Source organism: Nerophis lumbriciformis, linkage group LG18 (assembly GCF_033978685.3).
Source record: "Nerophis lumbriciformis linkage group LG18, RoL_Nlum_v2.1, whole genome shotgun sequence".
In the NCBI taxonomy this organism is placed as follows: domain Eukaryota; kingdom Metazoa; phylum Chordata; class Actinopteri; order Syngnathiformes; family Syngnathidae; genus Nerophis; species Nerophis lumbriciformis.
The window spans coordinates 29,758,981-29,786,534 of NC_084565.2; the positions used below are offsets into that span (position 1 = coordinate 29,758,981).

Below are 27,554 nucleotides of genomic sequence, written 5' to 3' on the forward strand. Positions count from 1 at the left end.
TTAATTTGTGGAACTTTATGGTGGGGGCCTAAGCCCATACATATAGTTTGTTATTTAAAAAAATGTATAGTCCAAATGTAACATGATATGGATTCCTGAATAACAGTAGGGTCTCATTCCCCCAAAAGGACAAGATGAGTCAGACCCTCCCCCCCAAAGTGTGTCCTCCGTCCTTCTGAACTCGGTCCCCCCACAACACCAGGTGTACCTTTGCTCTAACACACACACACAGTTACCAGCGATGGTGGCAGATCAGTTGTCGGGGTTGTTCGTTGGCCGTTATTATTTTTAGCCCACAGCCTTGATCCTCTCTTTATCTGGACGAGTGCAATTGTGGCTGAGTGAGAGATTGTATGACTGCCTGTTCACCAACGACAACACTGCACGTATCATCAGTCACGGACCTTATCGATGGGGAATTACAAATCAAGACCATCACAGACGTGTACAGGTACTGTTACAGCTTTTGTTTGTGAGTTATAGCTTTAGTGTGTGAGGCTCAGTTGTTTTTAATGGTTTGAGCCTAAACTTTTGAATCATGACTAGTAGACCATTTGTGTTTGCTGCTAAAGATGAATGGAAGAAGAAGGTGAGTGAGTCGTACTCGGTGATCCTGGAGAAGCTGGAAGATGACCTCCAGCTTAAAGACAGTGAACTTGTGGACCTCAAACTAGCATTCAGGTGAGCCAACATGAAACTTGCCTGCATCTTGTCTGGGTGGTTTGGGCTTTCCGTTGATTTTCTTTGTGGCTTAGCTCCGATGAGGCGTTTCAGAAAGTGAACTTGAACTACCGAACGGAGAAGGGCCTGTCCTTGCTGCATCTCTGCTGCGTATGCGAAGGTATGTGTGGCCACCACGCACTATTAATAACTTGTCAACAATACACAATCAGACTGAAAGACCAGATTGCTACTGAACGACAACAATTGTTTTTTCTATTGGTTGAGAGTTTGTGACCACAGGTATTTTGACAGCAATCATTTTAAACAGTATTGTCTTAACACACCACTACAACAGATTTGAAAGTTCAGAAGGGACATATTGTACAAAGTATTCACAGCGCTTCCCTTTTTCTACATTTTGTTAGGTTGCAGCCTTATTCCATAATGGAATACATTCATTGTTGTCCTCAAAATTGTACATACACCATAATGACAATGTGAAAAGTTGTTTTTTTTAGTTGCAAATGTATTAAAAATAAAATAAATTAAAAAACACATGTAAATAAGTACATACTTTGTTTATGTACCTGTCATGATCGGCTTAGCCGGAGTAGGACCCCAATGCAGAGCATAAAAATAATAACAAAAAGAGCACTCAAAAAATGAGTGAGTATGAAATAACTAAGGATGCACACTTAAAGTGTGAGGAACAGAAATAGCACACCTGAGGTGTAAAAAAGTAACAACATAAGACTTAGCCACAGGAAACGAGAAGCGTGTGTGGAGCCAAAGCAGCGGAGATGTACATGACTGAAAGGTGAACCATCTGGAAATCTACTGGCGCCGAGTGAAAACTGGAGTCAGGAGGAAATTAGTATCAGGTGTGCACAGGTGGCCACGCTTCGTGACCCAGAAACAAGGCAGGGCTGCCAGGTCATGACCGCACCCTTGGCAGCAATTACAGCCTTAAGTCTTTTTGAATACGATGCCGCAATCTTGGCACACCTATCTTTGGGCAGTTTCGCCCATTCTTCTTTGCAGCACCTCTCAAGCTCCTTTCAGGTTGGATGGGAAGTGTTGGTTTTCATGCAGGATGACCAAGAACCCGATGGTCACTCTGTCAGAGCAACAGAATTTCCTCTGTGGAGAGAGGAGAACCTTCCAGAAGGACAACCATCTCTGCGGCAATCCACTAATCAGGTCTATATAATCGAGTGGTCAGATGGAAGCCATTTCTTAGTGAAAAGTTTCCAAGATGCACCTGAAAGACTCTCAGACCATGAGAAACAAAATTCTCTGGTCTGATAAGACACATATTGAACTTTTTGGCATGAATTCTAAGCATCATGTTTGGAGGAAACTAGTCACCACTCATAACCAGACCAATACTATCCTTAGAATGAAGCATGGTGGTGGCAGCATCATGCTGTGGGGATGGTTTTCAGCGGCAGGAATTGGGAGACTAGTCAGGATAGAGGGAAAGATGAATGCAGCAATGTACAAAGACATCCTGGGTGAAATCCAACGCTTCCCATCCAATCTGATGGAGCTTGAGAGGTGCTGCAAAGAGGAATAGGAGAAACTGCCCAAAGATAGGTGTGTCAAGCTTGTGGCATCGTATTCTAAAAGACTTGAGGCTGTAATTGCTGCCAAAAGTGCATCAACAAAGTATTGAGCAAAGGCTGTGAATAATTATGTATGTGTGATTTTTACATTTTTACATTTTAATTCAATTTGCAAAATTAAAAAAAAAACTTTTCACATTGTCATTATTGGGGTATTGTGTGTAGAATCTTGAAAACAACAATGTTGTTATTCTATTTTGGAATAAGGCTGTAACATAGAAACATGTGGGAAAAGTACATACTTATTCATTACACACATATAGCCCTAAAGTGAAACAGTGGTAACTTAACTTAAGAGTGCTTCAACAAAGAGTATTATGAGATAAGAGCTGTGTCTCGACTAATCATTATGCTTTAGTGAAGTGAAGTGAATTATATTAATACAGCTCTTTACATAGTGAAACCTATTATCTACATCTTTAAGCTAAATTCAAACCAAGTTTGGCGGAACTCGGAACATGTGGGTAATGTGTCTGCCCAAAAGACACAACGGCATTGACAAGGATGACAGAAGCGGGGATCAAACCTGGAACCCTCAAGTTACTGGCACGGCCGCTCTACCAACTGAAACACGCCGCCTCAAGCACAAATTTGAGTAACAAGCATCCACGCCATTAGTTTCCGCAGCAAATGTCACAGTGAACCCTGTAATATCCGACCAAAACATCTGGTTTTGCCCTCTCGCATTAGCTCATAGCTAAAGTTTAACATCATTTTGTTTTCCCAAGCATGGGAAGGAAGACAGTGAGTGTAAAGGACATTGCTGAGAAGAAGTGGGTGATATTCACTGAATTAAAACAAATTAATCATCAAAAACATAACAGAGTGTGTAACCAACTTGGCTAAGCAGTTTGAGGCGTATCACAGCGAGTCTGCACCATATGGAAGCAAAATTAGTCTTAACACCAGCCAAGAATGTTAAATTCATATATATATAAGAAGCAAGTGGAAGAAGATACCAAAACAATCCACTCACGAAGGTAAATACTGTACATTAGTGTTATATTACTTAATTTAAAAAAAATTGCATATTGCATTGATTGTCAAACTTTGGTACATGTACCACTCGTGGTAGGCAGGCCCCATCTAGTGGTACGCCAAAAAAATCACTTGGTTAAAGTAGTGTTTTATTTTCTTACAAACACAGTGTTACTGTCAAACTGTGTATAATGTTACAATGGCCAGAAATATTAAATATACCTGTTAAAACCTTGTTTTTAATTAATACTTGGGCCTACTATGCTACTGTATTTTAATGTTGGTGGAAAAAAGTTTGAGAGCCACTGTTCTATAGTACTGTTTTTCATTGAAGTTTTCTAAAAGTTGTTTTTCTTTTTAAAAGTATTTCCTTTTTAAAAGGCATGTCACATGTTAAAATTGTGTGTTTTTGGGGCGGCAATTAAATCAATTTAAATTCATTTCAATGGGTGGTATTGACAGAAGTGTTTTGAATTAAGAGCTCCGCCACAGAACCAATTAAGTTCCTAAATTGCGGCACTACTGAAGTTATACCCACATATGCGGTCCTCTCCAAGGTTTCTCATAGTCATTCACATCGACGTCCCACTGGGGTGAGTTTTTCCTTGCCCTTATGTGGGCTTTGTACCGAGGATGTCGTTGTGGCTTGTGCAGCCCTTTGAGACACTTGTGATTTAGGGCTATATAAATAAACATTGATTGATTGATTGATATTTACAATAATCTACATTTTCAGATTTATTTTTTTTAAATTAAATAGCTCAAGCTTGACTTGTTTCAAATCCATATTGTGGTAGCGTATAAAAGCAACAAAAATGTACCACTCTCCAAGTAAATGTTGACTTATCTATACATTATTTTGTGTGTGTGTGTGTCCAAGGTAACAAGGGACACATCAGTTCTTTAATGCTCAAAGGTCTACGCCCTTCCAGACTGACCAAAAATGGATTCACTGCACTCCACTTGGCCGCGTACAAGGTACACACTATACACCGTACATATAATTGAGCTACTTTGCCAATAAGGGTGCGTTCACAAATTTTATGTATAGTTTGGTTAAAATTAATTCTGGTCTGTTTTCGCCGCTAGTACCGTTTCTTTGGTCAAGTGTGACCATGATCATCCGAACCTTGGTGCGGTCGGTTCACCTGAGCTCAAACTTGAACCAAAGACCAGATTGGACAAGTGTTAAACGACAGCCAAAAAAAAGCATGCAGAAATGACAAATACTGTACCGGTACATAACATGCATTGTGTCTTCTCTACCTCTTTGTGTAAAAGGGTGATCTTTAAAATATTTTTTTAGGAGCTTTTTGTGAACTTTATGATGGTAAATATAAGGATAGTCTGGATGTTCAACCCAGCAAACGGCATTTGGATTTGAAGTATTTAAGTTACATCATGTAATGCAGGGTTCCCCCAAACTACGGCACGCGGGCCAGATCCGGCCCACCAGCATCCAAAATCCGGCCCACGGGAAGTCCCAAGAATTTTTTTAAATTTTATTTATTTATTTATTTTTAATCTTTCCTTTCTAATCAATTTTCTACCACATATTGTCTAAAAAATAAATTTTCTATCGATAACGTGACAATGTTAAATGTTGATGAACATCAATGTTAATTGATGTTAAATGACAAAACGGATTAACTCGCTGGAATATAAAGACAATGTATATATATATATATATATATATATATATATATATATATATATACAGTATATATATGTGTATGTATATATATATATATGTATGTATATGTGTATGTATGTATATATATATGTATGTATATATATATATGTATATATAAAATGAAAAAAAACTAAATGAAAGTGAAAGTACGCTGAGAAATGCTCGATCACATCTCACAGATCTCAGTCTTGCCGATCTCTGGCCTAAAACAATGCAGGCATAGGGCATTTTTCTTCGAGAAAGTCAAAATGCCGCCCAAAACGCAATGACAACAGACGCTCACTGGCCCACTACTTCGAACCTCGCATAGTTATTAACAAGCCGGGCGTGACGTCAAGTGAATACAACCTATGCATTAAAATGATTGATAATTTAGTGCATATAAGGGTTTAATGCCACTTGATTCTTTTAGGACAATGGCGAGCTGGTTACGGCACTTCTCCATGGGGGTTCAGATGTGCAGCAGCTGGGCTACGGCGCCCTCACTGCACTGCACGTGGCCACGTTAGCTGGACACCTGGAGGTAAGCGTGCACAAACTAGATGACTATCAGCACCTTGTTTGTCGACTCATCATTCGTGTGCAGGCGGCGGATATTCTCCTCCAACATGGGGCTAATGTCAACGTCCAGGACGCTGTGTTTTTCACCCCGCTGCATATCGCCTCCTATAACGGCAATGAGCAGGCAAGTCCACTTTGATGTAACCCAGCATGGAAGGTGAAATGAATGGACCCTTAATTTGTTTCCTTCGCAGCTTGCCAAACTGTTGCTCAAGTTCGGGGCGGATGTAAACGCCAGTGGCGAGGTGGGGGACCGGCCGTTGCATCTGGCCGCAGCCAAGGGTTTACTTGATATCATCACACTGCTGGTGGGGGAGGGAGGCAAAGCTAACGGTAAGACTTTGGGGCCTCCATACATTCCGCAGTAACAACTGTGTAAGTGACACGACCACATTGGATTTGTCCGGCAGCCATTACGACTAGGGTGGGATTGTTTCTTCTATCAAGGGCACATTTTAGTCCCCTGAAGTAGGGGAGGCGCAGCAGCTTTAGAAAAATTAAGAAAAAGATGCGTAGCTTATGCAACTGTCAAAAAAAATTAGATCTTTTCTACACATTTGTGGGTTCGTTGTGTTGTACTGTAGAATTAGAGCGGGCAGGCTCAAATGGTCTTGCAGGCCGCATATGGACCAAGGTTTCCATCCTGGCCAAAAAACGTGATTAAATGAAAAAAAAGATAATTACCGCGACGGCAGCTTTTCACACCCTGAGGTTTAGTAAAGCTCTCCAACTAATATTAGTGCTACTGGAAGAACCAAAAAATGGTCTTAACCTTAAAATGCAACCTTTGGATTGACGATACACACTTTCTCTTAGGATGTAAAAGTGACCCGCTCATTAAAGTGTTGTAAGTCAGAAATAAATGTATCTTTATTTTTTGCTTACAATGCTGGAAATAAACAACTTCTATTGATATAACGTTTTTATAAATGTTTATGTTTGATGGCCTTTTTGTAGAAAATACCAACTGTTCTTTTTTTATAAAGGAAAATACAAAATATGCAATATTTCTTAAAATTGGTTCGAGAATAGAATATTTGAGGTTGGGTAATTACAACCTTGAATACATCAATAATTCATGACCACGTTGATGTTGGTAAAATAGACAAAAAATATTAGTTTTACATTGCCTACTGAGCTAGAACGAGAGAGAAAGCAGGCGGAACTTGGTTGAGTTAATTGAGTTCACACAAGTCTTTTGTATATACCTGCTGTTTTATATATGACTGCCTAAGATTATGTGCATTGCATTTCAGAGGTTTCATGGCAGTTAACTTTACCTCATTTACGCTCATCAAAGCTCTGAGAATTATGCTCATGATTTTCTGGCGCTATCTGGTGGGTAAGAGGCACAATTACACCAAAACAATATATATATATATTTTTTTCAATCAGCAAGAAAGAGGCTAAATTTGTTTTCCCCTGAAAAAGATAGTAATATACCATGATTACCATCTGTTAAAAAACAGTTATAATGGGAGTCAATGGGGCTAAAAGAAGCCTGAAAGTGTGTATACTTTATGTTTACGGTATATCCTATTCTAACAATGTTGCAATCAAAAACACAATGCAACTATTTCTCTACTTCCACAATTTTCTAAAATCATTGAAAAACTGTTCAATAACAGATTAGACAAATTTATAAATAAAAACAAAACACTCACAGACAACCAATACGGATACAGAGCCAACATCTCAAGATCAATGGCATGAATCAAAATAACGAAAGAGATTACAAATGCAATAGATAGTAAAACATTTTTATGGATTTAACAAAAGCATTTGACACAATTAATCATAATATCTTAATAAACAAATTAGAACGGTATGGCATCAGAGGGTTGGTCTTGCACTGGATAAGAAGCTACTTAACCAACATGAAGCAATACGTGAAGATAAGCGAACACACTTCCACAGAGCAAAAAATATCTTGTGGTGTACCTCAGGGATCAATACTTGGACCAAAATTGTTCAATCTCTATATAAATTACATTTGTAAAGTTACAAAGGACTTAAAGTTAGTATTATTTGCAGATGATACAACAGCATTTTGTTCAGGAGAGAACACACCGAAGATAATACAAATAATAAAAGAAGAAATGAACAAATTAAAAAGATGGTTTGAATCTCAGTAAGACTAAAATAATGTTATTTGGTAACAGTAGAAGAGAAAGTCAAACACAAATACAAATAGATGGAGTAAATATTGAAAGGGTAAAAGAAAACACATTTTTGGGTGTAACAATAGATGATAAAATGAATTGGAAATCTCATGTAAAAAATATACAACATAAAGTAGCAAGAAACACATCAATATTGAATAAAGAAAAACATGTTCTAGACCAAAAATCACTTCATATTCTCTACTGCTCGCTAGTGTTACCATATCTGAGTTATTGTGCAGAAATATGGGGAAACAACTACAAATGTGCACTTCATTCACTAACTGTGTTACAAAAAAGATCAATTAGAATAATACATAATGTTAGATATAGAGAACATACAAACCCTTTATTTATTAAATCACAATTATTGAAATTCAACGATTTGGTGCATTTGCAAACAGCTAAAATTATGTATAAAGCAAACTATAACCTGCTACCCAAGTATGTACAAAAAAATTTCTCAACAAAAGAGGAGAAATATAATCTTACAGGACAATCTAATTTAAAACATTTGTTTGCTTGTACAACACTTAAAACCTGTAGTATGTCAGTATGTGGAATTAAATTATGGAACGGATTAACCAAAGAAATCAAACAAAGCACCAATATGATTCCGTTTAAGAGACTGTTCAAACTACAAGTGATCACAAAGTACACAGAACAAGAGTTATGATGAACATCTTGAACCCTTTTTTTTCCTTTTTTTATTTTTTTTATTGAGACAAAGATTATTTATGTATTTAACATTTGTATGCTTACTATGGTATATTATTTATTTGTTCACTATTCTGTTACAGAGAACAAGGAAATTGGATAAAATTGCTATGGTATGAAAAGGTGTAGGATTAAATAAGCTCTGCTTCTTCCTACTCCTTTTCGGGCATGCTGTAATGAAACAAGTGGAATTGTATGATGCATTACAAATAAGCTCTGCTTCTTCCTACTCCTTTTCGGGCATGCTGTAATGAAACAAGTGGAATTGTATGTTCAATTACATTGTATCATATGTATGTTCGAAATAAACTGAACTGAACTGCACAATTTTATTAAAAAAAACTCCTCGGCGACATTTTAGACCGCTCACCTTCAAACTGAACAATCCTATCACTTTTGCTATTTGTGCAACACTCTCCAGTGAACGCTCAGGACAATGAGGACCACGTCCCCCTCCATTTCTGTGCCCGCTTTGGCCACCATGAGGTCGTACGCTTCCTCCTTCAAGGCAACATTGACGCGCAACCTCACGCTACCAACATCTACGGAGATACACCGTTACACTTGTAAAACAATTTTTTGCAGTGTCAGTAAATTTCCATGTTATGTTAATGATGAGCTGATGTGACATTGTGTTGAATTTCACCAGGGCCTGCTACAATGGCAAATACAACGCCGTGAAGGAGATTATTCAGCTCTCTGGTGCAGAGAGTCTTACAAAGGAGAACATTTTCAGCGAGACAGCACTTCACAGGTATTGTCTGTTACCGTATTTCCTCTAATATGGATTATTCATGGGGTGTGGTGTCCATTTGAATAACGCTTTTCCGTTTATATGTGTCCTGCAATTGCCTGGCGACAAGTCCAGGATGTACCCCGCTTCCCGCTCAAAATCAGCTAGCATAAGCTCCAGCTTACCCGTGACTCTAATGAGAATAAGCGGTATAGAAAATGAAGTTGCATTAATTTTTATTTAAATAGCAGGTGGCACTGGCTGTAACGAGTCTTTCTTTCTGTCTGTGACAATGCATTTTTTGTTTATTAATTTGAATATGCACCACTATAAGAAGAAATATGACATTTTATTGTGAGCAAAATATACACATAGCAGCCATAGCGCTATTCACGTCCCTCTAAGGCACTCATCTCCCAATTATTCCCAAAGTCAGGACACAAAGTCACGGGATGGCATCTTTCCACCATTATGGCTCTCGTCTATAGAACAGCTTGCCGGAGGACCTCAGAGCTGCAGAGAACGTTCATGTTTTTAAGAGCAAGCTTAAGACCCACCTTTTTGATTTGGCTTTTTTTAATATATATATATATATATATATATATATATATATATATATATATATATATATTCAGTAAATAATCTTTTTTTTTCTATTAATCTTCATATGTCTTACTTGTATTTTATTTTTTTATCTCTACACATGGTTCTTACTATTTTACAAGTTTTATTATTTTTTATTTTCCAACGTTCCTTAGATGAGCCATGTGCCTCAGGGGTTATCGGTGCTTGTGGGGGCGCTTTTGTCTCAACGTCCTGGTGGCCATGGTCAGATGACCTCCTGGTGCAGATGGCTCCTGTGATAGTGTTTACTCACATGTCTCCTCTGTACTCAGACATGCAATCATTGGTCCATATAGTTGCATATGTGTGGATGTTGTGTGTGTGTGTTTGTGTTTGGTATCTGTATTCGTGCGTACGTGTGTGATAATGGGGGGTATGGGTCACCGGGGTATTGTTTTTAACTTTGTAAAGCACTTTGCGTTGCATTTCTTTTATGTATGAAAAGTGCTTTATAAATAAAGTTTGATTTGATTTGATAAAGTCCGATTATAAGCTCATATCTTACATTCCAGTGCATGCACCTATGGTAAAGACCTGGAGATGGTCAAGTTCTTGTTGAGCCAGAATACCATGAGCATCAACCACCAGGGCAGAGATGGACACACAGGTGACTTTTTTTCATTTTTTAAATTATTTTTCAAAAACAATCACATGTCGGTGTGACTGGAATTGTCACCATTTTGTCTTTAGCCCTGCACAGCGCCTGTTTCCACGGCCACATCCGCCTGGTGCAGTTCCTGCTGGACAACGGGGCAGACATGAACCTGGTGGCCTGCGACCCTAGCAGGTCCAGCGGGGACAAGGATGAGCAAACCTGCCTGATGTGGGCTTATGAGAAAGGTTGCGAACATCACACAGAAAGTGAAAGCACAAAAAACATGAATGCCTTTTTGTTGTTGATTTCCACTGAAGGTCATGATGCTATTGTCACTTTACTGAAACACTACAAGCGCCCCGATGACTCTCCCTGCAATGAGTACTCGCAACCAGGAGGGGGTGAGTGCCTGTTTGGCGTAAACCAATATAAAAGTAAACAGATCATTAAACTGTCTAAATATGTCAACTTCTTTCCAGATGGCTCCTACGTTTCTGTCCCGTCCCCTTTGGGAAAGATAAAGAGCATGACGAAAGGTAGTCAAGTGGAGCGGATTTTTCTCTGTTTTCACTTCTGACAAGACACACACACACACACATTGTTGCCCAGGGTAACTGCTGATAAACAAAACCACACAGAGGCTGTGTGAGCCATAATATTGTCCTACAGTCACTGGTTACAATAATAGGTACCCATGCACAATGAGATCCGCTGCAAGAGCTGTGTCACAAAGTCAGCCTTTGCTAAGATAGCAATGCTCACTTGTTGCTATTTTTGTGTACAAAATGTCAAACTTTGCGTAAAAGCTTCAACATTACAGGAGAAATTTGAACACGATCCAAGAACAAAATGTGTTGCTTGTTTAGGACAATTGAGGTATCATCTCTCGCTACTGTAATTTTTGTCAATGCGAAAAAATATAATCTTTATGGATGGATGGATAGACTATAGAAGAGAAAATATGGGTTTCAGTGCAGATTCAAGAAGTCCAGAAACAAGTATTCAAAGTAGCACCAAGGCCCTGAAATGGTCACCTCTTGTTGCGTAGTCCCGAAGGTGTTTAAACCAAAAGGTAAATAAACACATGAAAACGAGGGAAATATTAAAGAACACAAAGGAGGATATAGAAGAGCACAGAGCTGCTGCAACCAGCTGCCACTTCCGCAGTGTCATAAAACGCACTGAAAAGCTAAAAATAAGTGATAAATGATAAATATTGTGCTCATACCGGTCGGTACTTTATATTCTTGTGATAAAATAATTTCCTGTTCACAAACTCGAAGGAGCACTGCATCATAGTGAGAGCAGTTTTTAAGTGTTTTGCCCCTTTATGTTAACTTGATGTCTAACTTTGCACATGTAAGTGCGCTGTTGCACGAAGTGCTTAAATCAAAGTGATTAGATGCAGACCGATATCATCCAATACTGTTGCTGCAAACAAACTAACATCTGATATCAATATCGGATCACGACACCCCTAATTATAGTGCAGAAAGTGTTATATTCCGTACGTAATATGAAGTGTTCCCTACTCAGACGGTATGTGTTGTACGAGGACTCAGAGCGTTTTGCTTTATGACTGTTATCCACTGGTCGTCTTTTGTGGTCTTTGTGGTAAAATGCTCTCCCCTTCACATCTTGTTTGTTCTGGCATCCTGTCTACATTGGTTAGTACAAGTGAGAAACTACCGGTAACTTGCTTTTGTTTTTTCCTGCCAATATGGCATGGTTTTGATTGAGGGATGCGGGCCTATCTCCCAGAGCTCTATTGAGCTCTTCATTATGGTAACAATTAGGGCTGCATTGATTAATCGATTAAATCGAATCATACGGTTACAAAAAAGCTCTGATTTATGTTCTGTTGCTATTTTTGTTAAAGAACACATGTCAAAACAGCAATTTTAACGTTGATCATATGCAAAAGAATATGGTTTATCGGAAGCAGAAAACTAGTTGTTTATTCCAACTATTTTCCTTAAAATACACATTGAGTCTATAATGTGTGTTTTGTCCGATTACGTGATTAATCGAACAAACTAATTGATGGATTACACAATTACTAAAATAGACGACAGCTGCAGCCCATGTAACAATAAATGTTTTATCTTTTCTAGAAAAAGCTGAGGTGCTTCTCCTCAGGGCCAGCCTCCCCTCTCACTTCCATCTTCAGCTTTCTGAATTGGAATTTAATGAAATAATTGGATCAGGTAACTATGTTTCTTCCTGTGTACTGCATGTTATGGTCATGCATCCAATCTTACTGATTCTAGTCTAACCGCACAGGCTCCTTCGGCAAGGTTTACAAAGGAAAGTGCCGAAATAAAATTGTTGCAATCAAACGGTAAATATCTATATATTGCTTGTTTTGTTATTTTCCCCCTCTGTTTGTATCAATGCATACCTTTTTGTCCTGTTCTCTGCAGCTACAGAGCCAACACATACTGCTCAAAGTCAGATGTGGACATGTTCTGCAGAGAAGTGTCCATCCTGTGTCGCCTCAACCACCCCTGCATCATCCAGTTTGTGGGCGCGTGCCTTGATGACCCCAGCCAGTTCGCCATTGTCACCCAGTACATCTCGGGGGGTTCGCTCTTCTCTCTGCTGCACGAACAGAAGAGGTGAGGAATACGACATTACGCCCCCTGTGAAACTGCTTGTGCATGCTGGAATGAGTCATTCATTCATGTAATTTGAACCTTAATATTTCAATCTAAAAAGAGTATTGCTACACTGTATGGACAAAAGTGTTGGGACTCACACGGTGGTGAAAAAACCCCAACAGTAAGCGCTGTTCTTCTTTCTTTTTATATTTAATACAGTATAGTGATTCAGTTACAATGCACAGACATTAAAAACGCAATTTAAATATTGTTGATGTGCATTTAAAAGAAAAAATGAAGGTTATGGCAAGCAGAAAGGTTATTGTTTATTTCAACTTTATTTCCCCTAAAATGTGCATAAAGGCTATAAAGTGTGTTTCATTCGATTACATGATTAATCAAACAAACTAATCAATAAATTACTAGATTATTGAAATAATTGATAGCTTCAGCCCTATATTGTAGTGCATTGATGTACATTACGATTATCCTTATATATATGTATATATATATATATATATATATATATATATATATATATATATATATATATATATATATATCAGTGACGTGCAGTCACTAGAGGCAGGTGAGGCCCCTCACCTGCCATCATGGAAAGAAAAAAAAATTAAAAAGAAAAAAAAATATATTAAATTGTTAAATGTATCCAGTGATTATACTATAAAGTTATTTTCCATTTAACTTCACGAGTTTTAGATTATTTTTATTCAAAATCGCTGAATTTTCACATTTGCCGTTCAAATACTGAGAAGAGACGGTGCGGTGAACAGCAGCCAGTCGAGGCACGTCACTCAGTGCCTCAACATGGACGGACTTGGCTAACTGCTGGTCTGCTGTGCAGTGAGACCGTATTGCTATATGAACTATATTATACATTTCCATAGTTTAGTTAGCTGAGGTATATAATGTACAGTGTATTTTGTCAACAACTGTATGTGTGTAACGTATTTCTTGTGCTGAGCGATCATAAAACGGCTGCAAAAGACGCACTGGCTGAGGCTCGCCTCCTGCACCCCCGCCGTAGAATGCACGGCAACCCCTGATGGGAGTGTTATATCAAGTAAAGCCCACACTTAAACTTTCCACGTGCAAGATTGAATCTATTTAAAAAAGTTATTTCATAAGAAGCCAAAAAGTGCAAAAACAATAATGTTCGTGTTGGAGGAGTTGCGAATGACTGCTGGGCCACAACATTAGGTACACCTGCAGACTGCAGGTGTATCTAATTCACAACTCCTCCAACACGAACATTATTGTTTTTGCACTTTTTGGCTTCTTATTAAATAACTTTTGTAACCTATTTTTATGGGCTTTCCTCTTTGTGATGTTAAGTTCCTGTTATGCGCTGTTATACAGTATATGCCTTGAGCTCTTATTTTGAAGGCGCTAAGAGCGGAATTTTGACACGTTGGAGTGGAGCGGAAGTTTTTGAAAGAAGGTAAATAAAGTGGTCCTCGTGTAAACTGGAGCCTCCGTGTTTGTTATTTTGTAGTTTCATACAGTATAGGCGACATTTATAAACCCTCGGTTACACTTTTTTAAACAGATTCAGTCTTGCACGTGGAAAGTTGAAGTGAGGGCTTTAGTTGATATAACACTCCCATCAGGGGGTTCATTAATCCAGCACAACAGCGTCGCATTTATAAGTAAAGGTAAGACCATAATAACGTTTTTTTATTAAATGTGCTTTTTTGTGTGCTACAGTTTGTATGTGTAAAGTTAAAGTTAAGTTAAAGTACCAATGATTGTCACACACACACTAGGTGTGGTGAAATTTGTCCTCTGCATTTGACCCATCCCCTTGTTCACCCCCTGGGAGGTGAGGGGAGCAGTGGGCAGCAGCGGCGTCGCGCCCGGGAATCATTTTTGGTGATTTAACCCCCAATTCCAACTCTTGATGCTGAGTGCCAAGCAGGGAAGAATGCTGGTATGAGCTTTTAAACATAACCCGTTAACTGCTGCCAATCAAATTGTGAATAAGATACTCTGTAGGGTTCATAAGTTTGTAAATCTGACTGTGATGAAGTCAATGCCTCACCAGCCATCAACCTCACCGCACGTCACTGATATATATATATATATATATATATATATATATATATATATATATATATATATATATATATATATATATATATATACTGTATGTATATATGTATATATTTAAGATATTAATTTTCTACTCGACAGTGGAACCTCCAAAGCTGATAATAATAATAATATTTAGTTTTATTGTCTCCGAGGAGAAATTTGTCTTGGACATCAAGACACAGCGGTTTACATACATACATACATACATACATACATACATACATACATACATACATACAGTTCATCCGACAATACAGTGACGACAGTAAACAGTGTGCAGGTATGTCAGTTAGTTATGAGATCACACATTACACTCCCCCCGTGTTGCACACCTCCCGTATTGCACTATCCAATATTGCACTCCTTATTATTGCATCCGGTTATTACAGTAGTTTTCTGTTGTTAAGTGCTTTGAATGCTAGTGGAACAAAGGAAAATCTATACCTGTTGAGTTTGTATGTTGCTGTTCTGTACCGTTTACCATTTGGCATCAACACAATTTCACTATGAAGTACGGTATGTGGTGTGGGTCACGGGTGATTTTAAAACCCTGCTTCCTCACGGTCTTGTCGAATATTTCTTGAAGGGAACAAGGGGGCTCAGCCGCATGCCAATTATTTTACCAGCCCTCTTGATAAGGTTTGAAGTTGGGTTTCGAGTGTGACAGACAGATTTCCAAACCATGTGGAGTTGCCATAACGGATACTGCAACAGTCATATACATTTGTTTTAGCTTCTCTGCCACCACAGTTAAAACATATAGGAAAAATGTGATGATAGCCATAGAACCACAATTATGACAGCTGAGTTTACATAGTACTTACACAAATTTATTTTACAGAGGTGTTGCACATGTACATTGTACACTTCATTTATATGATACTGTACACTTTGCAGTACTTATTAATTCTAGCTGTACCAACAAAACGCCACTTGGTGACAGTATTGCTGTGCACCTTGGAAGCACCTTGTTCTCCATTTTTTGTGTGTCAGGCGCCTTTATTTTGTAATTTTAGTTTAATTTAGTTGTATCATACAATGGTTAACCACTTTTTCTACGTATATGGTAATTAAGAAATTTTGCTTCAATGTTTCTTGAAAATGATTTTATAATCATTGTTTTCATTGGGAATAAGTAAAATAACAAAATGTTCAATGCCTCACAAAACGTATTGCGTTCAAATTTGTGGTTTTCACAGTTATATTGTATCTTTTTAAAGTATGTATTTTGTCAATAATAAGATAGTAGTTAAACATGGGCCAAATAATGTGACTATACTGTCACATAGTGAGCTATTTTGAACACCCACTGAATTACCTAATTATGGTTCCCTGCCAGGTAAAGGGGCACTGTTTGTCGGCACTTTTGTCTTAGACATTTTGGACCATGCGTGTGAACAGAAAGAAAATGTTATGTTCCAGTATGGCTGGCCCAATACTTTTGTTTGTATAGGTTATCCAAGAGAGCATGTTTGCACAGCAGACAAATCGGCCCCAGGCCTCATTATCCACCTTGGAAGCATTCCCTCACCAGTCCCTCTACTTTAGTTGCGATCTTCATTGATCCAGATCAAGTGTTTTGCTAACTGCGTGCAACCCGGTATGTCCACTGATCAGTGTTGGGAGCTGTGTGTGTGTGATTGGCAATGGGAGGCCAATGATTTGTCACTAAAGGGTTGCGGCTCTAATGACGTGTCAATGGACAGGCTTATTGATCTGCAGTCCAAGCTCATCATCGCCATCGATGTAGCCAAGGGAATGGAATACCTGCACAACCTCACCCAGCCTATCATTCACAGAGACCTCAACAGGCATGTGTCGCAGTAACAGCTGTTGTTGTCTTTATACAGTATGTACTATAAATGACATGTGTGCTCTTTCCAGTCACAATATTCTTCTCTACGAGGATGGTCATGCTGTGGTGGCTGATTTTGGAGGTAGGACATGTTCAGCAGAGGTGTAATTTAAAAAAGCAGCCGTGTGTATGTCTACTGCATACATAGTGTTTGAAGATAAAAAATTAAATTGCAACATATATTAAACACATAAAAACCTTCCACAACCATCTTATTGATATTTGTAATTTAGATGATTTATCGTTTTTTTTACTGTATAAATTTCAACACCATCCATTTTTTTTCCATCCGTTTTCTACCGCTTATTCCCTTTGGGGTCGCGGGGGGCGCTGGAGCCTATCTCAGCTACAATCGGGCGGAAGGCGGGGTACACCCTGGACAAGTCGCCACCTCATCGCAGGGCCAACACAGATAGACAGACAACATTCACACTCACATCCACACACTAGGGCCAATTTAGTGTTGCCAATCAACTTATCCCCAGGTGCATGTCTTTGGAAGTGGGAGGAAGCCGGAGTACCCGGAGGGAACCCACGCAGTCACGGGGAGGACATGCAAACTCCACACAGAAAGATCCCGAGCCCGGGATTGAACCCAAGACTACTCAGGACCTTCGTATTGTGAGGCAGATGCACTAACCCCTCTTCCACCGTGAAGCCCCTAAATTTCAACACATTAGAGATAAATAATATATAAAACATTTTTTTCTTAAAATAGTACAATATATTATAATATCAATCAAAACTTTATTTACAGTATATAGCACTTTGTATGCACAGGCATGTTGCAACACAAAGTGCTTTACACCAGTATAAAAAAGAACACACGCACACAAACGCAGCACTATTGACAATAATATGGCATGACACTGAGGGTTGAGGGAAAAACACCAACTTTGAGGCGTCCACACTGGAAAATAACTAAAATGAACGCCATCTAAAAAATTATATAAAACATATATATATAAAAAAAAAAAAATCCATCCATCCATTCATTCTCTACCGCTTGTCCCTCTCAGGTTCACTGGGGAGGGGGGGCGCTAAATACTAATTTAATAAATGAATAAACACATAAATTAGTGATAATAACAGTAGTAATAATAGCAATAAATAAAACAGAATATGACAGAATGAAAATTAATAACCAAGACATATTTTAAAATATCAGTAAATGGTAAATGGGTTATACTTGTATAGCTCTTCTACCTTCAAGGTACTCAAAGCGCTTTGAAACTATTTCCACATTCACCCATTCACACACACATTCACACACTGATGGCAGGGGCTGCCATGCAAGGCCCTAACCACGACCCATCAGGAGCAAGGGTGAAGTGTCTTGCTCAAGGACACAACGGAGTTAACGAGGTTGGTAGAAGGTGGGGATCGAACCAGGAACCCTCAGGTTGCTGGCACAGCCACTCTTCCAACTGCGCCAAAGTAAAAAGCCTGATTAAAAATGGTGTGCCTTTTAACCTTTTTTTTTTTTTTTTAAATGTCAACGCCTTCTGCAATATCATCATTAGTGCTGTTAAATTATTATTATTTTAAATCAGATTACATGTGTGTATATACATATATATAAATATATGTGTGTGTATATATATACATGTAGATGTATATACACACAAATATCTATACATATAGACATACACATGTATGTATGTATATATGTATAGATGTGTGTGTGTATATATATATATATATATATATATACATATATATATATATATATATATATATATATATATATATATATATATATATATATATGTGTGTGTATATATAGGTGTAGATGTATACACACACACACATATATACATATATGCATACACATGTATGTATATATATATATGTGTGTGTATATATAGGTGTAGATGTATATACACACACATATATATACATATATGCATACACATGTATGTATATATATATGTGTGTGTGTATATATAGGTGTAGATGTATATACACACACATATATATATATATACATATATGCATACACATGTATGTATGTATATGTGTTTGTACGTTTGCATATACAGTATGTATTTGTACTGTATGTATATAAATATGTTTATGTGTGTATGTATATGCTATATATATTTATGTATATGTGTGTATGTATATATATATTTATATATATATATGTATGTATGTGTGTGTGTGTGTGTGTGTGTGTGTGTGTGTGTGTGTGTGTGTGTGTCCATATGCATATAACAGTCCACAATACAAGAACAAAAATACATTATTCCCTTTTCTAATACAGCTCTGGTATTCTAAACTGCAACAATGCTCACTAAGGGTTTGTTTATTGTCTATTAACATTAACAGCAGTTATATTTTGATAATACAATAATGAGCCAAAAATTAACAGAAGTTATATTGTGACAATACAATAATGGGCCAAATTCACTGAAATATAAAACTACAAGACACAATTCCAAGTTTACATTTGCTATTATAGAGTTAAGTGAAGTCATTAATGGTTGCAAATAATAAACTATTTCACTAAGAAGAGCTGCTTGTTCTGCAGAGTCCAGATTTCTACAGTCTGTTGACGAGGACAACATGACCAAGCAGCCGGGGGTAAGTCACTTCTTTTACTTTATTGGTGGTTGTTTAGTTCTTGCAGATATCAAATCAAATCAAATCAACTTTATTTATAATGTACAAGTGTTTGTATTACCGCTGGATCAGTATTGGGTCTACCTGCACCTGCAATCAATTACCCACCTCCCCCCTCCAGCAAACCAAACTGCCTTCATGCAGATTTTTTTTTTTTTTAAATGTGACGAGTCATCACTATCCCGCAAGCTTAGCCTGCAATTTGGCGTTGAGGGGGTTGCATCTCTCGAGAGGGACCTGTTGTAAGGAACTAGTTGCATTTGCACACTTTGCAGCAGTGTTTACCATAGAACCTAAGTCAAAATGTTTGAGTCATTTGGTGGTAGTTGAATGTTTTGATTTTGTTGTTAATTAATATTTTTTGTGTTTTTGGGAAGAACTTGCGATGGATGGCTCCTGAAGTCTTTACCCAGTGTACTCGCTACTCAGTGAAAGCAGACATGTTCAGTTATGCCCTCTGTTTGTGGGAGTTGCTCACCGGAGAAATTCCCTTCGCACACTTGAAACCTGGTACAGACATTTAAAACTCTCGTATCATATTTCAATGTTGATTGACTTAAATGGCCAATATTAAAGGCTTGCTTGTCTTGCTACCATCAGCTGCTGCAGCAGCGGACATGGCTTACCATCACATTAGGCCTCCTGTTGGCTATTCCATCCCCAAACCCATCTCTGCACTTCTGATGAGAGGATGGAACGCATGTCCAGAGGTAAAAACATTCCTCCCATGTTTATTCCAGTCTATCTTCCGAACCTTTAATGTGTATCAGCAACCTATCAATTCAAACAGTCAAATTCCCAATAAATATAGCAACAAATTATGTTTCTTACAAGTATCGTTATGACTGGACAATATCGAAACATGCTACACTACACATCGTAAGTGGATATACTAACCACTAACCGCAAGTTAAAGCTCTTGAATGTAAACAGAGGTGGACGGATCAATTAAAATATCAACAGTACGCGTCCCCAAAAGGGACAAGCGGTAGAAAATGGATGGATGGATGGATGATACCAAGTTTAGCATCAGTATACAGTCGATACTAGTCATTAGATAAATATTTTTTATTATGAAAAAAATATTTGGCCGTTTTTGTTATTGTTTACAAACTGAGGAAATAGGTACCTGGACACAGGAGGGCTTTCTGGGCAAAAAACAAATGATTTAAATCAAATCCAATGGTAGGAAATAATTTAAATATTTAATTGATTACACCGTCATCTTGTGTTGTTGTATGATTATAATTGTGATCAAAATTTGTAGTATAGCTACTGTAAAGTATGTAAACAACAGAAGGACTCAGTACAATTTAACAGAAAGGGGTCATATAATGATTTTTTTTTCTACGTTTCAAACACTTCCTTGTGGTCTACATAACATGTAATGTTGGTTCTTTGGTCAAAGTTTTGCATAGATTTTGTTTTACAGACCATCTACAAGCTGCTTTCAGAATGTGCAGTGTTGTAGGCGTTTTTATTTATGTGCCAAAGTTTTCCTACAAGGCAAAGTCTTCGACTACGTCTCCACTCCGTCAGCCATGTTGTAGTTTTTAGCACTTCCATATCGAGTCCACTGACACGCTATTTTGTATCAGAAATGGCAACAGCGGAAGATTTCAGCAAGCACGTGCCAGTAAATAAAAAGAGAAAAAAAGGGAACTTATTAACCACAACTTTGGACTACAGCTGGATAAAAATGACGTACTTGTGCAAAGCTCTTCGGGTAAACCTCTACTATATATGGAGATATCCGCTGACATAGCTAAGCCAATATACATCACTAAAGTCTCAAATTCCAAAAGGATCGTTTGGAGCAAGTTTGGAAGAAGGCAAGATTGTTTTAGAAATATCTCTGCCATGCCTCCATGCCTCCAACTTGTACGTTGTAAAATGATCTTACCAACAAAAGCCATCCATGCGCTTTTTAGTTCCCCAATTATACTGAGACCGAGATGGGGAAAGGGGGCCTGACTCAGCTACATTCACCAGTAATGAATGACACGATCATATCCCTAGACTATATGTTATTGCATGCCTCTGCATAATAGGGAGCACATGTGACGTGGACGATCCAACGCTTTGTGCCATTATTTTATCCCCTGTTTCCTCGTTATGAAACATTACAGCATGCGTGCACATTTCTGTCTTCCTGATGATTAAATATCATGGAAACAGATCCCCCTAGAGTATAGCACTACTATTGGTTTAACAATAGCAATTAAGGTGTGCTGTGAAAAATATTGACCTGGCATGAACACATTATCCCAACAATTTAGTCGGATTTGATACAAATGTAATTAGTAATAAGATATCTCTTATTTTTATACTACACTGTACAAAAATGTGACCGCAACACTTTTTTTGCTCCCATTTTTCATGAGTTGAACTCAAAGATGTAAAGCTTTTACCATATACACAAAATACTTTTTCCTCTCAAATATTGTTCACAAATCTGTTTAAATCTGTGTTAGTGAGCACTTACAGGTGTGGCATATCAAGATGCTGATTAAACAGCATGATTATCGCACAGGTGTGCCCGAGGCTGCCCACAATAAGGCCACTCTGAAATGTGCTGTTTTATCACACAGCACAATACCAAAGATGTCGCAAGTTTTGAGGGCGCGTGCAGTTGGCATGCTGACTGCAGGAATGTCCACTAGAGCCGTTGCCCAGGAATTGAATGTTTATTGCCCTACCACAAGCTGTCTTCAAAGGCGTTTCAAATAATTTGGCAGTACATCCAACCGGCCTCACAATTGCCGACCACGTGAAGTGAAGTGATGTGAATTATATTTATATAGCGCTTTTTCTCTAGTGACTCAAAGCACTTTATATAGTGAAACCCAATATCTAAGTTACATTTAAGCCAGTGTGGGTGGCACTGGGAGCAGGTGGGTAAAGTGTCTTGCCCAAGGACACAACAGCAGTGACTAGGATGGCGGAAGCGGGAATCGAACCTGCAACCCTCAAGTTGCTGGCACGGCTGCTCTACCAACCGAGCTATATCGCCCCACGTGTAACCACAACAGCCAAGGACCTCCACATTCAGCTAGTGCACCTCCATGATTGTCTGGAAACATAAACTAAACCTTTTCTACGACTTACTACTCAGTTAAAGAAGTAGACAAGGCTTGATTACTGTAATGCAATATTATACAAAAAGTCAATACAAGCATCAAACTTTTTACCTTTACTGTTCCTAAAATATATCTTGAGTCAAAGCAGCGGCTCTTATGGGCCGTCGTCTGACAATGTACAATTGAACAGCTCCAGCTGTCCAGCTCGTTGCTGGAGTTTGAAGCCAAGGTCACCTTTTTGCTTCATGTGTGTAGAGTATACGTTGGCGGTTTGTCAGTCATTGCCACTATTCTGCCTTGAAGCCCAATATGAAAAACAGCTGATTTCATTTCAGGACCGTCCAGAGTTCTCTGAAGTGGTCACCAACCTGGAGGAGTGCTTATGCAATGTTGAGGTAAACATTATTTGTTTATGACCATGTTATCTTAGTAAAACTCTCTAATTATACCCCGGGCCTTTGTTTACCTCAACCATAAAGGGGTATATTTGAAGGAGGTAATAACTGGAGAGAGAATGTTACTTTTTTTTAAATTTTTATATAAAACTTCTTTTATATCACAACTTAATTAGTTTCACTTTACCAATGATTTGGGTTGCATGAGAAAGTGGGAAAAAAAACATGGACACTTAGCTCTCTTTGGCTCCAAGGTCATTTATTAACAAGACTACTGCAGTACCAATGTTGTAATAGGAATGGGTACCTTTCACTTTGAAAACAATATGGTACCAATTCTTGGCACCTGTGACACGATACTGGCACTCAACGGTACCATTTTTTGGTACTTCTTTGTGGGTTAATAATGTTAATTGTTTAGTGAGCTAGTTATGATAACTGTGTCGTCCAGTTATGTTGTTTTCTTATTACATTTCTGAGTCTCATTTGCAAGTATTATACAGTAGACTTTGCATACAGTTGCAATTCCACGATGGCATTAATGTATAGATATGTTGTGTTGCTTGGCTAGGAAGTAGACTTTGCCATGAAGTTGAATGTGCTAGTCTTGTCTTATGTTGCACCATACAAAGTCGTATTATACTTATTACACACCAGCTGTTTGATTGTAAAGTGCATCTTAGTTGTAATTTTCATTACCAAATTTGGAGGATTTTAAATTGTCATGTAAAGTCCCTAATGCTAATGGTTAGCATGTGTATGGAAAAGCCAATGTAAATGTGCCTCAAGCTAGCGCATTTTGAAAAATCGGAGGCATGCATGGTGGCAAGCACAAAAAACACTATATGATAAACACAAAATAATAGTACTAAAGCAAGCATACACATACATACATATATTCATATATAATAAGTTCAAGTGTTTTCTATAAACATACCTGCTTTGTTGGCTTTAGAAATTGCTGCATTACCTAGAAGCAGTTTGGCTGAGGCAGCTCTGAGTGCTGCTTGAGTGCTTGTTTCCTTGCCAAGCGTTTGAGCTGGTGTTTAGTCTGCAACCGGACGTGACGTCACAAGCAACAAAAGGTATTAAAATATGGTACTGTTTGATTTTACGTGAATCAATACCCAGCAGTACCGACGGAATTCGGTCGGTGCCTATAAAAATACCAAATTCAGTACCCATCCCTCGGCGGCAAGGAGTAAACCACTCAGTCAGCATTCATTCTGCTGATCAGTTCATTGTAAACAACAGTGCGGCAAGTGTGAACACACACGCGTTTCAGATTAACAGCTGAGTAGTGCAATTCATATTTTAAAGTGCATGAAGAGGTAGATAGGATGCTGACCACTTATGATACTTCAAATGCAGCTACTGTCACCATGAGGTTGCCTACAGCCATATCTCTTGATGTTAATCAAAGCATTTATCATATTATTGTGTGTGGGTCTTTTAGCTAATGTCACCTGCCTCAAGCAACAGCAGTGGTTCCTTGTCACCTTCCTCCTCATCGGACTGTCTGCTTGCACGTGCCGGACCCAGCCGGGGTCACGTGGCCGCCCTGCGGTCCAGGTTCGAGCTGGAGTACGCTCTCAACACTCGAGCCTATGCCTTCTGGAGCCAGAGGTCGGAATAAGTCGCTGCACGATGACGCAAATCACTTATCGCTATAATTGTCTTGTATTAATTGTGACTGTTTTTTCCTGGCTGAAGTTATGCACATTAACCATCATGAGAATGGGCAGGCTGCTATTATTGAAAGTCAGGACGTTCACCAAAAATGTACACTGTAAAAATGTACCTCAATTTCACAGTATTTTTTCACATTAAAATACTGAAATCACAATTTACTGTTACAAATGACTGTCAAAAATATGATATCCTTATATTTCATGGCAGTTAAGCTCACAGTGAAATACTGTAAATGTTTCTGTGAAAGTAATGCAAAATATTAGCCAGTAATTTGCTGTGAATTTACAATGAATAATTTTACAGTGTACAAAAATTGGTTACTCTATTCTGTCAAAAAAGGCATTAATAAGCAGTTTGCAGTAATGCCCTGGAATATTCACACCAGTGTATGGTATGCTGCTATGTGTCCTACACTAATTTATGGGAAATTAATAATATAAGGAACTTACATTCATTTTGCATGTATTAGCAAGCCTCATATTTGTTTTAACACTTGATTATTACAACTTCAATTGGCTTTTAACCATAAAACATGTCTGTTCTTGTTCATGATTCAAACTCAAAAGCATTTCGACAATTAAGGATAACATTTTTTTCTTTGGGTGACTCTGCATATCCTCAGGGATGGGCAAACTATGGCCCGGGGGCCACATCCGGCCCGTGGGTCTTTTTAATACGGCCCGCCAAATATTAGGACAAAATTAGGCAAAGATCTGTTTTGAGAATTGCTACAACAAAACTGATACTAGACTTTGACGCATTGGGCAAAAATGTGATCAACAACACTGCTCCCACTGAAAGAGAACATAAGTGTTAACCCTGTAATGCCATTTGTTGGGCTTCTTTGAGGTTCTGATAGGATAATGTGGAAAATAGATGTATAGCCCATGTTTGGAAACATACTACTCTTAGTTCCAACAGATATGACATGCTTTGAAATGCATTATGTGTTAGCCTGGCCCGTCTGTCAAATTTCAAAAGCCAATGTGGCCCCTCAGCCAAAAGGTTTGCCCATCCCTGCTCTAAGTGCTTTCTATTGAGATTCAACCTTCTATGAGTCCAGTGAAGGGTTATTATAGGACAGTGTGGTTCAATCGGTACCTCCCCTGGCCCGGGTGCCACACCTAAATATAGACATGACATTTCCCCTCTCAAAAAGTGATAATCCATGCCTCGCATCTGGATGAGTTTTCATTGAATCATTAATGTTGATTTTGTTATCAATTCAATGTATTGTGTTCCATGATTGTTGTCTGCGACCATGTTTTTTTTTCGTGGTTTATTTGCTTTTTGTTTTTTTACTTTCAGTGAGCGAAGGCGAGCATCTGGTGGTCTCTCACTGGAGGAAATAAGAAGGAGCATGCAGTTTTCTCCCGTTGATCGCAATGGTTTGTCAATATTAACTTTTTAAAATTTGATTTGAACTTTAATATAGGCGTAGATTGTTACTTTTGTTGACACTTTTTTCTTAATAGAGGGGGTTCCATTTATGGTTCTATGGTTATCATAGCCATTTATCTTTTACATAACGCACACTTTAATTCTTTAGTTCATCACTTTAGGTTGGTCTTGTACATTTTCCTCTCCCCAGTTCCCCTTTTATATAAACATACCGTAAATTCTCAATTAAAGTCTGTATTCAATCAACCCCAAAGTCATTAAAAGCACAGGTGTCAAACTCAAGGCCAGGGGGCAAATTTAGCCCGCCATGTCATTTTATGCAACCAACATTATACATATTTTCTGTTTAAACTGTACAGTCATCCCTCGCCGCATTGCGCCTATAATAACTACAACATAGATATTTTTTTATGTTTACATTTTTTTTTTAAAGCATGTTTTTAATCCAATTTTTGTCCTAAGTTAGGCATTTTCAAACATAAACATGGCCAAGAAAACACAAAATATCAATACTACAGTAGTATTGGACAATAGAGGAGACCAAACCAATCAGTTTCGTGGCCACTGATTGGCTCAGCCTTAGGCAGCATTACCATATTGGATTAAAAGAGTGTAAATGTGACCGAAGGGTGTTATTTTATGTCTACAGAACTCTCATAATGTTGAAAAACATATTTAGAAGATTGTTAACAGCTTTTTTATGTTCCATCTATTAAGATATTTGATTTATAAATAATGATTACTACTTTGCGGAAATTCATTTGTCATTTGTTGCGGTAACTTCCGGTACCAATTAACCGTGACAAACAAGGGACTACTGTCGTACAATTTATTTAGTAAAAATTAATATTACTTCTTGTCACCTTGTCTTGCCAAAAAAAAATCTAATAATCAAATGCATAGACAGTAGTGTATTAATATCAATTGTACATTTATATATATATTCACTGTTACAAGCGGCCTTCAGAAGCAGCCATAACCTTAATGAAATTGAGTTTGACACTGCTGATTTTATGGTATTTGATGTACTTTAATTGTCATTTTGTGTCCTGGCTGTAAGTGATTTGATTCTTCTTTGCTCTTTACATTTTTTCAGGTTACGTGTCGGATCCAATGAGCACCATGCGTTTCTGCTCATCATTCAGCAGCAACGGCAGCTTTGAAGACAGTAACTAACCCCCTTTATAAACCATTCATTTGTTTGTTTGTTTTTTACTTCTTTTATTTACGATTCAGGCTGTAAATACTGCGTAATGTGTAGGGTAGCAGCACTGACTAAAACTATTAGCTCATTTTTAATTCACGTTTCACTATGTTACTAAAACTATTAGCTCATTTTTAATTCGCCTTTCACTATGTTACTCTTACAACAATAAAAATGTCTACATTTGATTTTGTGTGTAGGCTTTGCAAGCATTGGAAATAATCCAAATGTCAGTTGTC

General features: G+C 38.0%; 1 protein-coding gene across 1 annotated transcript; it reads left to right on the forward strand.

Moving 5' to 3' along the window:
- Positions 1 to 135: 135 nt before the first annotated feature.
- tnni3k (TNNI3 interacting kinase) lies at positions 136 to 27,453 on the forward strand. The gene is made up of 25 exons (XM_061977987.1): positions 136 to 451; positions 573 to 681; positions 756 to 841; positions 4,147 to 4,244; positions 5,372 to 5,482; positions 5,546 to 5,644; positions 5,715 to 5,853; positions 8,821 to 8,965; positions 9,049 to 9,153; positions 10,269 to 10,363; positions 10,447 to 10,596; positions 10,669 to 10,752; positions 10,831 to 10,887; positions 12,466 to 12,558; positions 12,635 to 12,692; positions 12,775 to 12,969; positions 16,770 to 16,874; positions 16,948 to 17,000; positions 19,452 to 19,504; positions 19,921 to 20,053; positions 20,144 to 20,253; positions 22,959 to 23,018; positions 24,475 to 24,644; positions 26,019 to 26,098; positions 27,208 to 27,453. The coding sequence occupies exons 1-25, from the start codon at positions 412 to 414 to the stop codon at positions 27,285 to 27,287; spliced, it is 2,508 nt and encodes an 835-aa protein (XP_061833971.1). The 5' UTR covers positions 136 to 411; the 3' UTR covers positions 27,288 to 27,453.
- The last annotated feature ends 101 nt before the right edge of the window (positions 27,454 to 27,554 follow it).